Source organism: Dryas octopetala, chromosome 4, assembly GCF_963921425.1.
Source record: "Dryas octopetala chromosome 4, drDryOcto1.1, whole genome shotgun sequence".
NCBI classification, from domain to species: domain Eukaryota; kingdom Viridiplantae; phylum Streptophyta; class Magnoliopsida; order Rosales; family Rosaceae; genus Dryas; species Dryas octopetala.
The window spans coordinates 17147571-17165592 of NC_141369.1; the positions used below are offsets into that span (position 1 = coordinate 17147571).

General features: G+C 36.0%; 1 protein-coding gene across 1 annotated transcript in view; it reads left to right on the plus strand.

The window, feature by feature from the left end:
* Positions 1–2105: 2105 nt before the first annotated feature.
* LOC147287470 (midasin-like protein) overlaps positions 2106–18022 on the plus strand; it is a 37290-nt gene continuing 21373 nt past the window's right edge. The window contains exons 1-28 of the mRNA XM_086239107.1: positions 2106–2600; positions 2724–3043; positions 4116–4200; positions 5044–5321; positions 5421–5618; positions 5828–5997; positions 6994–7103; positions 7181–7300; positions 10038–10116; positions 10436–10558; positions 10635–10734; positions 10812–10908; positions 11006–11137; positions 11229–11285; positions 11369–11545; positions 11685–11810; positions 11903–13672; positions 14213–14280; positions 14372–14567; positions 14714–14812; positions 15288–16052; positions 16268–16415; positions 16602–16700; positions 16814–16914; positions 17068–17157; positions 17252–17317; positions 17459–17623; positions 17737–17944. Coding sequence (XP_086095233.1) covers positions 2496–2600; positions 2724–3043; positions 4116–4200; positions 5044–5321; positions 5421–5618; positions 5828–5997; positions 6994–7103; positions 7181–7300; positions 10038–10116; positions 10436–10558; positions 10635–10734; positions 10812–10908; positions 11006–11137; positions 11229–11285; positions 11369–11545; positions 11685–11810; positions 11903–13672; positions 14213–14280; positions 14372–14567; positions 14714–14812; positions 15288–16052; positions 16268–16415; positions 16602–16700; positions 16814–16914; positions 17068–17157; positions 17252–17317; positions 17459–17623; positions 17737–17944 — 6052 coding nt within the window. The 5' untranslated portion in view covers positions 2106–2495. The remainder of the gene's footprint in view (positions 2601–2723; positions 3044–4115; positions 4201–5043; positions 5322–5420; positions 5619–5827; positions 5998–6993; positions 7104–7180; positions 7301–10037; positions 10117–10435; positions 10559–10634; positions 10735–10811; positions 10909–11005; positions 11138–11228; positions 11286–11368; positions 11546–11684; positions 11811–11902; positions 13673–14212; positions 14281–14371; positions 14568–14713; positions 14813–15287; positions 16053–16267; positions 16416–16601; positions 16701–16813; positions 16915–17067; positions 17158–17251; positions 17318–17458; positions 17624–17736; positions 17945–18022) is intronic.

Sequence of the window (18022 nt, forward strand, 5' to 3'; positions counted from 1 at the left end):
AAGGTTATTTTATGAAAACCCCCACTTGCCACCACCGTCCTTTACTCCTTCTCTCCCACCCTACCTTCATGTTGACCCCAACACCCTCACTGGCTAGAGAACCCTTTACTCTCTCTCTCTTTCTCTATTCATTCTTTCTTCGACCCAGATTCCCAGTGCAATGGGTTTTCGACAAAGGAGATAGATCGCGCGCGTGAGAGAGAGAGAGAGAGAGAGAACGATATAAGAGGAGGGAGAGACAAATGAGGGGTATATATATGTCTGTTTTTTTAATTGAATCAATAAGAGGGTAAAAATAAAAGATTAAGGGAAAATGTTTAAATAATGCTAAAAATCTCAAATTTGTATTTCAAATTTCAATTCCAAATGTTTTGGCATTACACGTTATAATTATATAACTGCTACATCATTTGGGATCTCTAATAGTGCTCAAATATTTTTTTTAGTAGGAAAATGAAATTAGGGTACGTTTAGAAACTCCTTTTATTTAGACTGATTGATGAGAAAAATAAACCCCTTGAAGGCCTTAGGCCATCAATAGTGGGCCGGTGAGCGTGAGAGTGAAAGTGATATGAGTGTGATGTATGGGTATCACACTTCTACATTGGGTCGTAAAAGTGAGAGTGAGAGTGAGTGAGTTCCAATAAATGAGGGCAATATATGGGTCCGGTTAAGGGCTATATATGTTGAGTGCAATAGAGAGTAGGGACTACCACATGGAAAAGAAGAGGAGCAAGTGGGAGAGAGAGAGAGAGCACATCAAACAAGGCTAGCCCACACGATAGTCATTGCCAGCCACATCCTTGGGCTGCGCGTGTCCTCAACGGCTGCATCTGGACTGTCCATCAATGTACCAACGGTTGCAAGAAATTGTCCATTACAAAAGTTTTAAAAAATCAATAGAAATCACAAAAAATTTTGAAAATTGCCAAAAAATCAGAAAAAAAATAAAACATATGTGTGTTGCATTTTGGGTAATAAAATAAAATATTCAAATATACATATAAATAAAGTACTAGAAAATAAAAATTATAATAAATTGTGTTGTGTTTATCATTTTTATGCATTTCAAACATTAAAAAAAATACTAAACAACTTGAAAGACTGTTGGTGGGAAGAAAATATAGAAATTATAATTTGGGTAGTAAAATTATAAATCCAAATATATTCAATATTGTACTTATATTAAAAATCTCTTTAAAATACAACCAATTGTTATAATTTTTATAAAGATTTTATAACTTAACCATCACTTAATCTTAATTAAGTTTAATTTAATTAAGTACACATATATGATTCTTAGCATTACTGCAGCTTCATCACATATGACTATCATTCTCAAATCACAATATTACTTTTCAGGCCACTTGAGACCCATATATGACTATTACACTCATGCAACCACTGTGAAAGGCCTTAGTAGTTAATTAGTATGCTAGATGAGAACTAGGGTGGTATTTCCTGGCTTAAGTTTGTGATTGTTTCTATTTTGGGCTTTGCCCTAGTCTACTACCAAAAAAATAAAGGGTTAAATACAAAAATGATTTATGAACTTTACAATGAATCTCAATTTGGTCCACTAACTATAAAAAATGTTAATTTGGTCTACGAACTTTCTAAGTTGTATCAAAGCAGTACAAACGTTAACTTCCATCAGAAAATTAACAGAATTTGTCACATGAAAATGTGATGAACAGACTAAAATACCTCTGAAAATGTGGTCACTTGTTGTGCATATGACCAGTTTTCGTTAAATTTTTCGATGGAAGTTAACGTTTGTACTGTTTTGGTACAACTTGAAAAATTCGTGTACTAAATTGACACTTTTTATAGTTAATAGACCAAATTGAGATTTACTGTAAAATTTGTGAATCATTTTTGTATTTAATCCAAAAATAAATTAAAGGACGTATAGCAGATTAAAAAAAAAAAAAAAAACAACGTATGGCAAATCGCAACTAGGCGCGAGACGGTGGCGCGGTGGACTTTTTAACTCCAAACTTCTAAAGCCCAAAATATTTGGCTCTTATATAAAAAACCGTTAACGCCTTAAACCCTAAAACAATAGCTAAAACCTCCGAAGCTGATAAATCTGAGAACACAGAACCCTACCTTTAGGCCAAACCCTTTTTCCAAAACAGAAAAAAGCTTTAGCCCAAACCCTGATTTTATACTTGTTTTCTGGGAAATTGGCTAAGAGTTTTGCACTTCAAAGTTTTTCAAATTTTTGGGGAATCCTAACTCTTTTCTACTGAAAACAAAACGGGTTTTATTGAACTAAAAGTATTCACTGTTTTAAAACGAATTTGACATTTATTTCTGAATGATAATATAATTTTGTTCTGGGTTCTATGTAGAAGGTTGGAACAGTCCGGTTAAGTTCAATCGCTTTTCTGTGTTGTGAATTTTTGTTTCTGAAATTATATATATAATATATATATAGCTCTATTATATATACTAGTATAGTTTTTGCAATCTTTATATTTCAGTTTTCAATGGCCATGGATGGGAGTTTCAGTCTGGAATCTGCACTGGAGAGGTTTCTTGCCCGTTGCCCAAAGCTCCAATCATTTCCCAAGTTTGATTTGCTTGCTAAAAAGGTATTGAATTCACCCATTTGTCCAGCTTTGTTTGGTTGTTGAGAAAATGGAAGAAGAAAAGATGGTCTTTAAGGTGTTACAAAATTTGAAGACTAGAAAATTGAATGATTTGTGTTTATGCAGGGTGGCACGGTGACTCAAGATGAAGTGGTGAAATCGCTAGTTGGGGTGTTTCTGCATCCGAATTATACAATTCCCTTAATGGGATGTTTCCGCCCAATAGCTCAAGAGATTGTGGACAAAGCTGTAGAGTTGCTTCGGCTTGTGCCCAATTTGAGGTCTAATTCTGACAAGAAAGTTGCAAAAGTTGGGAAGGACAGAGATTTAAATGAAGTTGACAATGTTATCGAGTTGTATAATGGAGCTGGGAGGGGTCTGGATCTTCATGAGCTTGCTTGTTTGGCATTTTGTCGTGCCCTTGATTTGGCTCCATTTTTGGTGGGGTAAGTTCATTTGTTTTTGTATAGGGTAATATATAACTTTATAAGTATCCATTTATGTAATATGTGCATACATATGTCTTATATGTATTTGCAGTTTTGTATATGCATGTGTTGTGTGTAGTTGTATATGAGAGCCCAATGAGCCAATGTCTGGGGTGCACGCTTATGTCAAACATGTACTACTATTTGCCCTTTAAAATTTTTTCTTTGTAGGCTAATTCAGATAGCATAACCATCAAATGAATCCTAGGTTCTAGTGACGTTTGATCATTGCAATAGTTATTTTCTTAGAACACAAGCTTTATAAATGAAATATGCACTAGTATTAGTGCAGACTATTATGGAATGGAGCATGTTCTTCATTTATCTTGCTTTTCCAGTAGTTATGACCATTGCTTTGCCTGTGTTGAAGGAAAAACAATTTAATGTTACTTTAAAAGAAATATGTTCTATAGAATACCTCCGTATCTGTGTGCATCCCAGCTCTGGCATGCAACTTTAAAAATGATAACATATTTAGTTCTTGCCCGGTTGGGCAAATAAATTAGAGCTTCTATTTAAGATTGTTGACCTTGGGGGATGCGGCAGAAATAGTCTAATTTTCCACATGGCAGCTCCCTTTACAAAAAGCTACTGGATAAAGCTCTGATTATATGTTCATCAGGCAATATTCCTCCATCAGCTGTCTAAGGTGATGCTGATGCTAGTAATCATGTAACAAGCTTGACCCCATAGTCCGAACGGAAGAAAGAAGTTAAAAAAGAAAATCTCAAAAGTCTTTAATGATGAAGGAGAAATTTGTTGTTCATTATAAGTGCTTATGTTTTGTGTTGAAACTGATATTGTCTCTAGCTCTACTCATTTGCCTTATGACATAAAGGCAAATAGTTTTAGCTGCATGAGTTCTTAGCATTTTTTTAATTATTTTTCTACCATATAAGGATTCATTTAGAGGAGCTTTTCCTTTTGATAGTTGGACGCCGTTAGATGTGCAATGTGGTTGATAATTGGAAATTTGATTTTAGAAGTTGTATCATCTTTTGTATTTGACTTATCTTCTCCCTTTGTGCAGGTCTGTAGTAAGTTATTTTAAATACGCTCCACCTCCATTTGAACGCATTTTGATGAGACCAAAACTTTCTGATCTCTGTGTTGAGGTTTGTAAGCTTTCTAGCAAATATTTGTGTAAATATGGAAAATCTCTCTCTCTCTCTCTCTCTCTCTCTCTCCCCCCCCCCAAAACCCCCTCCCCCTATAAAAATCTCAGCTTTCAGATGTACATATAAAACAGCTACTTCTATGATAATTTTGTTGGTTGTCTGATCTTTTCTCTCAATAATGGACATCTTGTCCATTGTGTGTATTGTTCTGAGTTTTGATCAATAAAAAGTTTCTCTCTTTTCAAAAAAAAAATAATTTTGTTGGTTGTCTGCAAATTTTTTCCCGATGAATTGTTGTTAAGGGAGTCAAATGAGTAGATCAAAAGAGCCTTTACATTTTCTTAGAAATCTTAGAAAAAAAAATGTTGATCGCAAGGGCTTTTATCTTTGCCCACTAGATTTTCATTTTCGGTGATAGATTATTGGCCAATTTTGTTGTGCTGACTGCTGACCATTCCTTTTCCCAAGAATCATGCTTGATGTATTTGCCCTGATGGCTAACAGAGACTAATAATCTCACATGACCTTTTAGGTTCTGCTAATTTTTGGCCACTCTTTCTTTTTTAATTTTCTTTGTTCTGCTTGTATTTTAAAATTGCTTTAGGCTTATATGAAAGCAGGAAATAGTTGAAATATTTTCTCATAGGTAATAAAAAAAAAAAAAAAAAGCAGGGAAAAGGCTAGTGGTTGATAGCAGTGGTGCTATCACTTCTTATGTGGAAACAAAATAAAGTTCTATTCTTGGTGACCCCTTGCATTTGTGAGCTGAGTGTTCCACAATTTTCGATATGTTTCCCTTGTTGATAATTTGTTTTCAATATCACGTTTTCTCTTTTGTAGGTTGAAACTAGTGTACTGCATGTCGTACGGGTGTCCTACCGCCTCCTCTTAATGGAATCTGATATTTTCTCCAAACTTTGGGACTGGTCTTGTTTCTTGGACCTTGTTAAGCAGTCTGCAGATCTTGACCCACACAATAGTACTTCAGATAATGCGGAGGTTATTGCAGACATAAGATGGTGTGGGCTACATATAATTTCACTCATTCTTAAGTTCAGTGATAAAGCAACTGAAAACTTGGGTATTAGAGATGAAGAGGCATTTTCATGTTTATTGCGGTTGGTCTTGTTTACTCCTTTGAGAAAGTTATTTCTTAAATTAGAAATTTAAATATTGTGGTAGTTATGGCAATATTTATCTTGATTTTGTTATTTCAGATGGGAGGAATTCTGTCAGGATGTATCATTAGAGAAGGCTGGCTGGTATGTTGAATCATCCAAACCAAAGGAATTGGACTCTCTGAATGGAAGCGCTGTTTACTGTCAGAAAAGCTGTTTGCAGTCTTTTGGCCTTAATCCCATGCCTATTTCTTCATCACAATTTAGTGAGATTGAGCCAGAAACTAAGCGTCAAAGGTGTGCTACATGGTTTTTATCTTTTGTTTTTGATAGGAACAATGTATATTAACATAATGCAAGAGTTATGGACTATGATCTCTCTCTCATGAAAAAAATCAATGTATTCATACGCAGCAACCTATATTTTTTTATATACTGCCCATCAGCATTCACAACTGTTCTTTTGGTTTCTTACATTGCTGGTAAACTTTTGTCAATATCTTTAGGGATGAGAAATCAGCTGGCAATCCATTTGTCTTGACAGCAGCTGTGAAGAAAAGTTTTGAGATGATGCTATTAGCTGTTAATCAAAAGTGGCCTGTTCTTTTGTATGGTCCCACTGGTAGTGGGAAATCTGCTCTCATTAGCAAGTTGTCCAGGGACAGCGGCAATCAAGGTATATATTATTCTCTCCACTCTAGTTGAACATCTCTCCTCTCTACGACAGTTCGTTAACTTGTGCTGCTTTATGCTTGCAACAAATTGTTTCCATTCTAAATCTGCTCTCACCAACTTTTCTTTCTTTCATCTTCGACACCTTTCCTTGGTCATTTAGTTGTCATCTCAGGGTGGGATACAGTGTGCGGAATGGTAGAATCTGCAAATAGTGCTATTTACTACCTACATCTGAAGCATATTCAAGCCGATATTTTATTTCAAAATAGGCGACATAACTTTAGATTTCTGTAGGATGTGGTTTCATTTTCCTAAAAAATATATGGTGACTTTGCATACCTAACATGTCTCCTGTGATGCGTTACATGAGCAACAATTTTAATGCGTATATACAGCACAATTTCTTTAGAATTCTCATCTTAGGTGTGATGCGGTACAACACAATATGGGTGTTTCCTAGTGTTATGGTGGGCTTAAGACGATAAGAATTTTAAGAAATAGATAGTTTTAGAGAACAAAAGGTTCTAGCTGTATTTTTAGAGATAGCAGAGAGATGGAGAATAATGTCGAAAGGACAGAGAGGACAAGGTAGGGGAGACACCAAGGTGCCAAACCTTCAACAATACTCAATTCTCATTCATCCAAATCTGATATTCTTTTGCTAAAGATATTTTTAGGCTGGCTTCAAATACATCTCCCAAAGACTCCTAAAAATACCAAAAGATTTATTAAATACTAAAAGACCCATTAAATAACAAGAGCCTCTAAGAGAACTTAAAAGACATTGTATTTTCCGAAGACCCAAGTAAACACTCTTAATAAAACTTGACATTACTCTTAGATTGACTCTTGATTCATTTATCTATGTATTCTTTTTTATTGATCAACTCTTAAACTACCACAAACACTTCTCTTTGGGCCAATTAGCTTAATCTTGGACTTCTAAAGAGGTTATTTCTTTTCTAATCAAGCTGTATCTCCTCTCTCTATTTCACAGTTCTATCAATTCACATGGATGATCAGATTGATGGTAGAACATTAATTGGAAGTTATGTCTGCACGGAAAGACCTGGTGAATTTAGATGGCAGCCAGGGTCTCTTACCCAGGTTCGAAATTCTTTTGTCAAATAAAATGTACATGTACTAGGAGTATGTTCTTTAACCTCAACTTCTGCTTCTTGCAGGCAGTTTGTAAGGGGTATTGGGTTGTCTTCGAGGATATTGACAAAGCACCCTCTGATGTGCATTCCATTATATTACCTTTACTGGAGGGTGTAAACTCGTTTGCAACCGGGCATGGACAGGTCCGTTCTTAGTTATTCTGCTTACCATAAAAATGGCATTTAAATAAGCTTTCTTGCTTACTTTTGACCACTGTGGCTTATTTCACAACCTTACTTCTAAATGAGTACGCTGATATTCTCTCTTGCTTTTACTGTAGACTCCATTAAATTTTTTCTACTGTATATCCAATAATAATTGTTATGATTACTATACTTAGTTCTTGGATTTAAGGATGCCAATGAGTACAATCTATTTGTTAAAACTGTTGTCCTTAAGAAAGTTAACAGGCCCAACATTGAATCTCAAGCAACACTCTCGCTGCAATGAGTATGGCTGCCCAGTGAACGTGAACTAAATGTGTGGGCCTGATGTGCATAGACACGATAAATTAGGAAAACAGGGTTACCAAGGTTTGAATCAAAGACTCCACAGAAATCAGAGCTCTGGAACATTTTTCTTTTTAACCAGCTGAACAAGACAAGTAACAGTTAACCCAAAAACCTCAGATCAGTGGAAACAAGCCAACAATCTGTATGAGACACGTACAACACAGCACACACTAACAGGGTGTATAAGGTCATATGATAAAATATAATATTTGTCTTTATTGTTTTTACTTGAGTTTTTGATTTGTATAACATGAATTTTTATGTTTTAAATTTTTTTTATGACGTATATATATTTTTTATAAGAAACATACATTATTAATAGAAGCCAGTGGAAGAAAAGACATGCACACCAGCAAGAAGCTTTAAAAGCCACTGGAGAACCCTTTATTATCACTGCATAGTTGCCAAACAGGGTTACCAAGGTTTGGCTGCAATGAGTATGGCTGCCCAGTGAACCTGAACTAAATGTGTAGGCCTGACATGCATAGACCATATATTAGGAAAACAGGGTTACAAAGGTTTGAATCAAAGACTCTACAGACAACATAGCTCTGGAACATTTTTCTTTTTAACTGAAACAAGACAAGTAAAAGTTAACCCAAAAACCTCGGATCAGTGGAAACAAGCCCAGAATGTGTGTATATATATCAAGGCAAAAGAGTACAACCAAAAGTGGACAAGAAGCTTTAAAAGCCACTGGAGAACCCTTTATTATCACTGCATAGTTTCCAAAGAACAGATGCCTTTATATAGGCAATTTCCAATCCTTTTTCCATATGGACTAACTAGTTTTCAAAATGGAATAACTAGGACTCCTAAATATGCTCCATCCCTCCAATGAGTGTCACAGTTGAAAAAAATCACACATATCAGGGGCAAGCAATTGATGCATTGGCGACCTTACTTAGCTATTTTATTCAAATGCATCCACCTGAAATGTTGCCTCTGTTTATCTGAATAGATGCAGTAATTTAGATAAATTCTAAGGGTACTGTGGGAAAAGTATAAATTTATTGTTTTGACTTATATGACTCATTGTAGGACAAGTATAAATGGAAATTCTGGCACTTATTTTGGATCCGAGGGAGTAGCAGATCTTGACATTATTACCAGACTGACCCGAGTACTAAGATTTTAGAGAACTTCGTTAAAACTTTAACCATACTTTTCCAGTGGCCATAAAACATGACAATATGGTTTAAACCTACTTTAGATTGGCTAAAAAGCTCCCAAGAAGGTTCAAAACCATCACACATCCCAAGGCTTGGGCCTTGGGGTTAGCTTTCCTTTTTTTTTTAGGCCTTTAATATTTTCTGCCAGTTAGCTTCTCCCCTTCTGGTCTTTATAGTTTGTGGAATTTTATCATATTAAATCTTAAATTGATATACATACCATCCCCCTCAAAATTTTCGAGAAAGCCTTTACCATTACAAGTTCCTATCTTTGTGTTTGGAAATTTCTTAACACAATAAGATATCTGTGGACGCTGGATTTAACCAAGAAATTCTTGATTCCATGGACCAAAAAGGAGAAGAAAACACAAAGAGGAAATGTTTGTTTTTATTATTTGCTTTTTGTAATGTATGTTTCTGTTTTCTGTTTTTATTTTTTAACTACGTGCTATTCCTGATTTTCAATACCAGTTTGTACTATATTTGGTGTTTCCTTGGACCAAAAAAGAAGAAGAAAACACCAGAGGAAATGGTTGCTCTCATTATTTTCTTTTCAAGTAATGTATGGTTTTTTTTTTTTAACTATGTGCTATTCCTGATTTTCAATTGGCTCACTGGTGGAATCTCATTGGACCAAGTGTAGAAAGAGTGGGTTGGCACTTTGTTTTTGGCTATGTCGGCACTTATTTGTTTTTGTTTAATTGTCATTTGGTGCACAAGGTGTTATAGCTTACTTATTTTAAGAACTTAATCTCAATTATTCTAATAGAAAAGTAAATGGATTCGATGTGTGTGTTTAGATGTGAGAGAATTAAAAAGTCAAATTTTCAAATGTGAGAGAATTAAATTGAAAAGAAAGTGGGATGAGTTTGCAATGTGATTAGTCGGTTGGATTAGGACAATATGTTATGTTTTCATTGCTCTGCTAATGAAAGTGCTTTCTTTGTCTGTCTTTGGTTTACTTGCATTTCTGTTGTAGTCTTTAATGTTTTTGAAGCATTTTGTATGTGCTATTCCTGATTTTCAATTCCAATTCGTACTTTATTTGGTGTTTCCTTGTAATTTTATTTTTGTCTCTGTTGCAAGGATTATGTTTTCATTGCTCCACTGGTGAAAGTGCTTTCTTTGTCTATCTTCGGCCTACTCACATTTCTGTTGTAGTTCTTAAATGTTCTTGAATTTTGCAACATTTGCAGGAGATAAAGGTGGCAGAAAGTTTTCGACTTTTTTCCACAATTTCAACTTCTAAGTTTGATGCATCTTGCATTGCAGAAGGTGTGTGATCCCATAGAATCACTCCTTGTTTCCTTTTGTCCTTGCTCCTTAGGCTTAATAATTGTACGTAGCAGAGATTTTTCTTGAAATTTTATTGGTGGCTTAATTGCCATTGGTAAATCTCTTTGAAGACAGAATATATCCTGTTTTAGAAGAGATTTCTGGCTCCTTATAGGGTTAACTGAAAATTCTGTAAATCTTCAATTTCATCCTTGTAGGAGTAAAAAAACCGTATTAGATTTTTATTTGAATGAATTATCTAAAGTTCATTTGTATATTAGAACAAATGTGTTATTGTATAAATGCATTTCTGGTACAGGTGGGAGTTCACTTTCCGTTTTTTGGAGGAGAGTGATGGTTGCACCTTCTTCTATTGAGGACTTGCAAAACATAGTGAAAGCGTGGTATCCAAGTTTAGAGCCTCTTTCTGTGAAACTCACAGGTGTGTCATTTAGCATGTTTAAAATTGGTTCATATTGGATGATTCATATTGACTGCTAACTAGTGACTGCTTCCAGAAACATTTGAAAGGGTTAACTCTACCTCATTACATCAAATCGGTGGATTTCAACCAAATAATTCTGCTCCTGTTAGCTACCCAAGTAGATTCTCTTTAAGGTAAGTAAAGTTAGTTTCTGGTTTTCAGATTGGTTTGTTTGTATTTCAATATTTGCCTCAACTGCATTTAATGGCAGGGATCTTCTCAAATGGTGCAAGCGTATAACAGGGCGGGGGTTTAGCTTTTATGGGGATAATTTGACACCTAAATCGCGTGATTGCATCTATCAAGAGGTCTTATTTGATGGCGTTCTTTTTCTCCTATCCTTTGTGTTTTGTGAATGATTAGCTTTCTGTGTTAAATTTTTGGAACATCGTCTTGTGACCTTAGGCTGTTGACATATTTGCGGCCTTCTCAACATCTATAAAAAATCGGTTAACTATAATGAAAGACATTGCCAGGTTGTGGGACCCATCAACTGTTTCAGAGACCTTATATCCTCCTGATAAACCTATAATCCAGGTCTAAATTAATTTCAGAATTTAGATTGCATTGAACTTTGTGTGTGATTAGGTGGCATTATCAATTTCTCATAATTGGAGCTGTACTGCAGGATTCACTCACAGAATTAAGAGTTGGTCGAGTTTCCTTACAGCACCTGCAAACCACTGTTAGTTGGAGCTTTTGACATTGTCTTAATTTGGATTACCTTCAAAACTGCTTTAGTTTTGATATTTCTATGTACTCTTGCAGTCGCGTGACAAAAGGAAGTCTTTTGTTGAGATTCGTAGTTCCATTCACGTACTTGAGAGACTAGCTTCATCTGTAGAGTGGAATGAGCCTGTTCTCTTGGTTGGTGAAACTGGGACTGGGAAGACTACACTTGTACAGGATCTGGCTATGAGGCTTGGTCAGAAACTAACAGTTTTGGTACTATTTCTTATGCCTTTCACTCTCTCTTTTTCTCGCTCTCTGGATGCTAAGTTATTTATGGATGTGTCGTTTTTTTTTTAATTTATTTTATTTTTGTAAAAAAGTCAATTTAATGTGGATTTCTTTTTTGTTCCAGAACTTAAGTCAGCAAACTGATGTTTCCGACTTACTAGGGGGATATAAGCCTATGGATGCAAAGTTTATATACTTTTCCCTCTACAAGGAGTTTGAGGATCTATTCTTGAAATCATTTCCTGGGAAGGTATTATTTAAATTAGACTTACTTTGCTTGATTGTTTGTTGTTTATGTACAGTCTGTGCTAATAGCTTCTGCTGTTGTATGCTGATATGCAGGATAATCATGAATTTCTTGTGCACTTACAAAAGGCTCTTACCGATAAGAACTGGAAAAGGTTATTGGAAGGGTTTAGGATAGGTGTTGGTCGTTTCCAGAAGTCAGTTCGGGAAAGACTTGTTGAGTCAGTTGAAGAGGCAAGATCTGAGTCTGGTAAAAAGCGGAAGCGTAGGAAACCTCGGGCTGAGGAAGAAATCAAAGCCTGGGAAAATTTTAAATTGAACCTAGAGAATGCACGGGGAATGATATTTTCATTTGTTGAAGGAGCTTTTGTAACTGCACTGAGAAATGGTGAATGGATTTTGCTTGACGAGGTGAATTTGGCCCCTCCGGAGACCTTGCAGAGGGTTATCAGTGTTCTTGAAGGGGAGCATGGGTCACTTTGTTTAGCAGAAAGAGGGGATGTTAGTTATATATATCGACATCCCAACTTCCGTTTATTTGCTTGTATGAATCCTGCAACTGATGCTGGCAAGCGGGACTTGCCCTTTTCTCTAAGGAGCAGATTTACAGAGTACTTTGTTGATGATGTATTAGATGATGAAGATCTAACTTTATTTGTTAGTCAATTTTTGGGTGAGCGAAAATCAGATTTAAAATTAGTCAATGATATTGTGTCCTTTTATAAAACGGCCAAGAAACTATCTGAAGAAAAGCTGCAGGATGGAGCTAATCAAAAACCACAATATAGTTTAAGGTCTCTTTACCGTGCGCTAGAATATACAAGGAAGGCAGAAAGAAGTTTTGGATTTCAAAAAGCAATATATGATGGGTTCTGTATGTTTTTCCTCACTTTGTTGGATAGAAGCAGTGCTTTGTATTTGGAAGAAAAGATCTTGACATATTTGTTAGGGGGGAAAGTTCCGCAGAAAATATCTTATGATGGTTACGTAACCATTAAAAGGAACTCTGATGAATTTATAGAGAAGTACAGTGAAACTGAAAGTGTCAAGGATCATCTCAGGAATTTGGCTTGTGCTATTTGGATTAAAAGATATCCTGTTCTCTTGCAGGGACCTACATCCAGTGGCAAAACTAGTCTTGTTCAGTATCTTGCTGCAATAACAGGTCATGAATTTGTACGAATAAATAATCATGAACACACTGATTTGCAGGAATACCTTGGTTCCTATATAACTGATGCTTCTGGGAAGCTTGTTTTCCATGAAGGTGTATTGGTGAAGGCTGTACGAAATGGTTATTGGATAGTTCTGGACGAGCTTAACTTGGCTCCATCTGATGTGCTGGAAGCATTGAACCGATTATTGGATGATAACAGAGAGCTTTTTGTGCCTGAACTTCAGGAAACTATTCGTGCACATCCAGATTTTATGCTTTTTGCCACTCAGAATCCACCAGGATTTTATGGTGGGCGTAAAATGCTTTCTCGTGCTTTCCGCAATCGTTTTGTAGAGATCCATGTAGATGAAATTCCTGAAACTGAGTTGACTACAATGTTAGAGAGGCGGTCCAGAATTTATGAAAAAGGAGCTAAGCAAATGGTGGTTGTGATGAAGGAATTGCAATTGAATAGGCAAATGAGCAAAGTTTTTGCTGGGAAACATGGGTTCATTACTCCTCGTGATTTGTTTCGGTGGGCTGATCGTTTCATGAAACTTGGGGGTAGTTCTAACTCTATGGACCTGGCCCGAGATGGTTATTATCTTTTGGCAGAGAGGCTGAGGGATGAAGGTGAGAAATGTGTTGTTCGAGAAGTTTTGGAAAAAACATTCCGTGTTGAACTTGTTGAAAACAACTTGTACATTCAGGTACTCTCTCTCTCTCTCTCTCCCCCTCTCTCTATGTGTGTGTGCGCTTTTGTGGAGCATTTTGTGGTTCTGTTGGACATGGTTTTCACTTGTTTCTCTTGGGTTGCATTTGGGATTTATTTTCAAGTTGTGTGGCCTGAAAGTTTCTTCTGCTTAATATACCTCATTCCATTGTTGTCTATCACTGGACTAAGTTATTTGTTGAAGTTCAGTCGAAATGGATTCAGCATACATGAAAAAAAGCTTTAGATTTTAGTCTTATTATTTTACTGGATTTGCAGTATTTATATGTTAGTGGACGGGTTAGTGAATGCTAGTTCTTTTTGTGTACTTTATCTATGTGGTTAGTTGGACTTGGATGTCACTGTTAAACTCTATAGATTTGTCACCTTTCTTACAGGTGGAGTTTGTCAGAAAGTAGAAAAGTAACTTAATTTCTGTGAAACCTTATTGCTTTTAGATACTTTCTACGATGCTTGGAAATAACACAATTGGTTATGGTGGATATGATCTGACGTGTTCTGTTTTTTTTCTTAATAGGAATATGTTGGAGGGAATCCTGTTCCCAACTTTCCTAATGGTGCTGAAGTTCCGAAGAGTCTTCAAAAGTATGGGTTAGGACTGTAGTTTTGGTTTGGTCCTAGTTGCTTTTGATTATTTTTTTAAACCATTGTTCTCACACTAATCTGTTCAATTCAGTGTTATTTGGACTAAAAGTATGCGGAGATTGTACTTTCTTGTGGAGCGTTGCTATAAAATGCGGGAGCCTGTACTTCTTGTTGGTGAAACAGGGGGTGGGAAGACAACTGTTTGTCAATTGCTCAGTATTCTTTTGGGTTCCAAATTACACATTTTGAACTGTCATCAGTACACAGAAACCTCTGATTTTCTTGGGGTTGGTTATGCTTTTGTATTTTATTTTTGGTTTTGCTTTTAGTTCCTATTACTGGGTATTCTGCAGATGCTCAATGTTTTCTGGAATGTTAGTTTTATTCTTACTCCACGCAAGATAGAAATGATATTTAATCAACTCTTTTACAGGGGTTTTATCCTATTCGAGAGAGATCAAGATTAATGTCAGATTTTAAAAAGACAATGGAAGAATTGACAGAAGCTCTAAACCAAATTCATCTGGACATTGTAAGCATTTTATTATTTATTTATTTATTTCTTCGATTTTATTCCTTATTCCCTTCTCCATTACTGTGTTACTCACTTGTGCTCAAGCACGTGTGAGGTTTACTCTAGAGCATGGGTAGTATGTCTTTATTTTTTTAAAGTAAATTCTATTTAAGTAAAAATCTTAAGTCGGAGAGAGTCTGAAGTTAAGGTTAGTTGACTTGGGACTGAGCTAAGAGAATGTGGAACATTGGTATAGTTGCTTTTATTTGTTAAAGAGAAAATTGAACAATTGTGATGTGCTTTCTTGTTTTTTATAAAAAAATCCTCGCACATTAATTTTGAAAGTTCCATGTATTCGTTTCCTATAAAAACAATGTAGAATCTTTTTTCCTTTTTTTTTTTTTGGAAAAAATATTTGCGAATGAGGCCAAAAAATGGGTTTTCTTTATGTGTAGTATATTTGTATTTTTCTCATGCATCTCTTTCTCTGTAGACTGTTTCTTCGGACATCGGTCAAGCCTCTTCGACATTGTCCAATCTGGACAAAGTTATGAAAGATTACAAAAAAGGTCTGGGTTCAAGTCCTCATGTCACCGAATTGGAAGGGATAATGTCAAAGCTCTTTAAGATGCACCAAAAGTGGCAGAAAATGTTTGAGTGGCTGGATGGTCCCCTTGTTCAGGCAATGAGGAATGGTGATCACTTTCTGGTGGATGAGATTTCCTTGGCTGATGATAGTGTACTTGAAAGGTTGAACAGTGTCTTAGAGCCAGAAAGAACATTGTCTCTAGCTGAGAAAGGAGGTCCTGATCTGGAAAAAGTTGTTGCACATGAAAGATTCTTTTTGCTTGCGACAATGAATCCTGGTGGTGATTTTGGCAAGAAGGAACTATCTCCAGCTCTTCGTAATCGGTTTACAGAGATATGGGTTCCCCCTGTTGGTGATATAGATGAGCTTAAAAGTATTGCATTTCAGAGGTTGTCCTCCCCGAAGCTCTCATGCATTTTGGATCCTATGCTGAGTTTTTGGGAGTGGTTCAACCATCTGAAGCCTGGGAGAGTGCTTACTGTGAGAGATCTGCTGTCTTGGGTTGATTTTATTAATGTGACTGAAATCAAATTAGGACCTGAGTATGCATTCCTTCATGGGGCATTCCTTGTTTTGCTTGATGGACTAAGTTTAGGGAGTGGAATTTCTAAAAGGAATGTTGAAGAGATAAGGGAGCGATGCTTGTTTTTCCTTTTGGAGAAATTGAAGGTCTGATTGTTTTCTTTTGTATAATTTTTTTTTTTTCCTGATTCTGTTGTCTGATTTTTAGACTCCTTGGATGCATTGCACAACTACACACACTTTCCAATTTTGTTTTCTATTACTTCTTTTGTATAACTGTTAGCTTTGAGTGTCAAACATGACTTGTAGTGTTATGATCATCAATTTAAAGTGGCATTGCTTGCATTAAATTTTGCAAACAGGTGGACAAGACTAAATTGGTGTACTCAAAACTTTCAAGAATGCAAAATTATGGTTGGGGCGATCTTGAAACAACTAAAGGTGATTCATGCAGTGATAGCATGCAGTGTGACAATATTTTTGGTGTGGATCCGTTCTATATAGACAAAGGTAACTATGTGATGCATTGTGTTAACTGTGCTTAATTGTTTTGATGGTAGTTATCCTTAGGCTTTGTATGGAACTCTTTCCCCTCCCCCGTGTTCTGTGGTGCTGAACCTTAATATTTTCATTAAATTTCTTTGATGTTTTAGTCTTCAATCTTAGACACCATCCTCTTGTTATGGTGTACTATAGGTTCTGAAAATTGTGATGCTCAAGGGTTTGAGATTTTGGCACCAACCACCAGGAGAAATGCATTGCGTGTACTGCGAGCTATGCAACTTCCAAAACCTGGTATGTCTCTTTCAGTGCCAGTGTTGCTTCTGAATGTTTTGTGTTTTAAATTTTTGCTTTGTATATCCTAGAGTACTTCCTCTTTAACATTCTAATTGATTTATGCATTCCAGTTCTATTGGAAGGTAGTCCAGGTGTTGGGAAAACTAGTTTAATTGTTGCCTTGGGCAAATTTTCTGGTCACAAAGTTGTAAGGATAAACTTGTCTGAGCAGGTCTGTAATCTTTTGGTCTATCCTACTCTTTATATTTATCTTCAGATCTCTCTCTCTCTCTCTCTCTCTCTCTCTCTCTCTCTCTCTCTCTCTCTCTCTCTCTCTCTATTGCTCACTCGCTCTTGCTTTCTCTATGCATCTGGTGATGTGCAGACTGATATGATGGACTTGTTGGGTTCAGACTTACCTGTTGAGAGTGATGAAGGAATGAAGTTTGCCTGGTCAGATGGGATCCTATTGCAGGTTAAAACAACTTATCCTGAAGTTTTACTGTTTGTATCTGTGGCATGAATTTACCTTCCTCTCATTTTCTTTTCTTACTTGTTAACTCTTGCAGGCTTTAAAAGAAGGTTCTTGGGTTTTGCTTGATGAACTCAATCTTGCTCCGCAATCTGTATTGGAGGCATTGCCATGATCCTTCTTGTTTCTCTATGCAATTATATTTCTATTGTTTCTTGTTTTATAATATAATTCTCTTGCACTTTTTAGTATTTTATTTATTTTTTATGCGAATGATGGTTAATGGAAGATTGATTCTTATTAGGGTTTGAATGCTATTCTGGATCATCGAGCTGAGGTCTTCATTCCTGAGCTGGGTTATACTTTTAAGTGTCCATCATCCTTTAGAATATTTGCTTGTCAAAATCCTTCCTGTCAAGGTGGTGGCAGAAAAGGCCTTCCAAAGTCCTTTCTCAACCGTTTCACTAAGGTATTTGTCTAATTTTATCGGTTCTCCCAATTTAATTGTGTAAATCTGAAGCTTATTATGTAATGTGCACACTTGGTACCAGTATAAATGATCTGTCTCTTAATTTGTTTCAGGTTTATGTGGATGAGTTGGTTGAGGATGACTACCATTTTATCTGTAGTTCACTTTATCCATCAATTTCTAGACCTCTACTTTCAAAACTGATTTTATTTAATAAAAGATTGTATGATGACACTATGGTGTATCAAAAGTTTGCTCTGGATGGTTCTCCTTGGGAGTTTAATCTACGAGATGTGCTTCGATCATGTCAACTAATACAGGGTTTGAACCACTTGTTCTCCTTTTTATTTATTTCTTCTATGAGTTTCGTTTTAAATAATAATGCTGGATTCTAAGAGT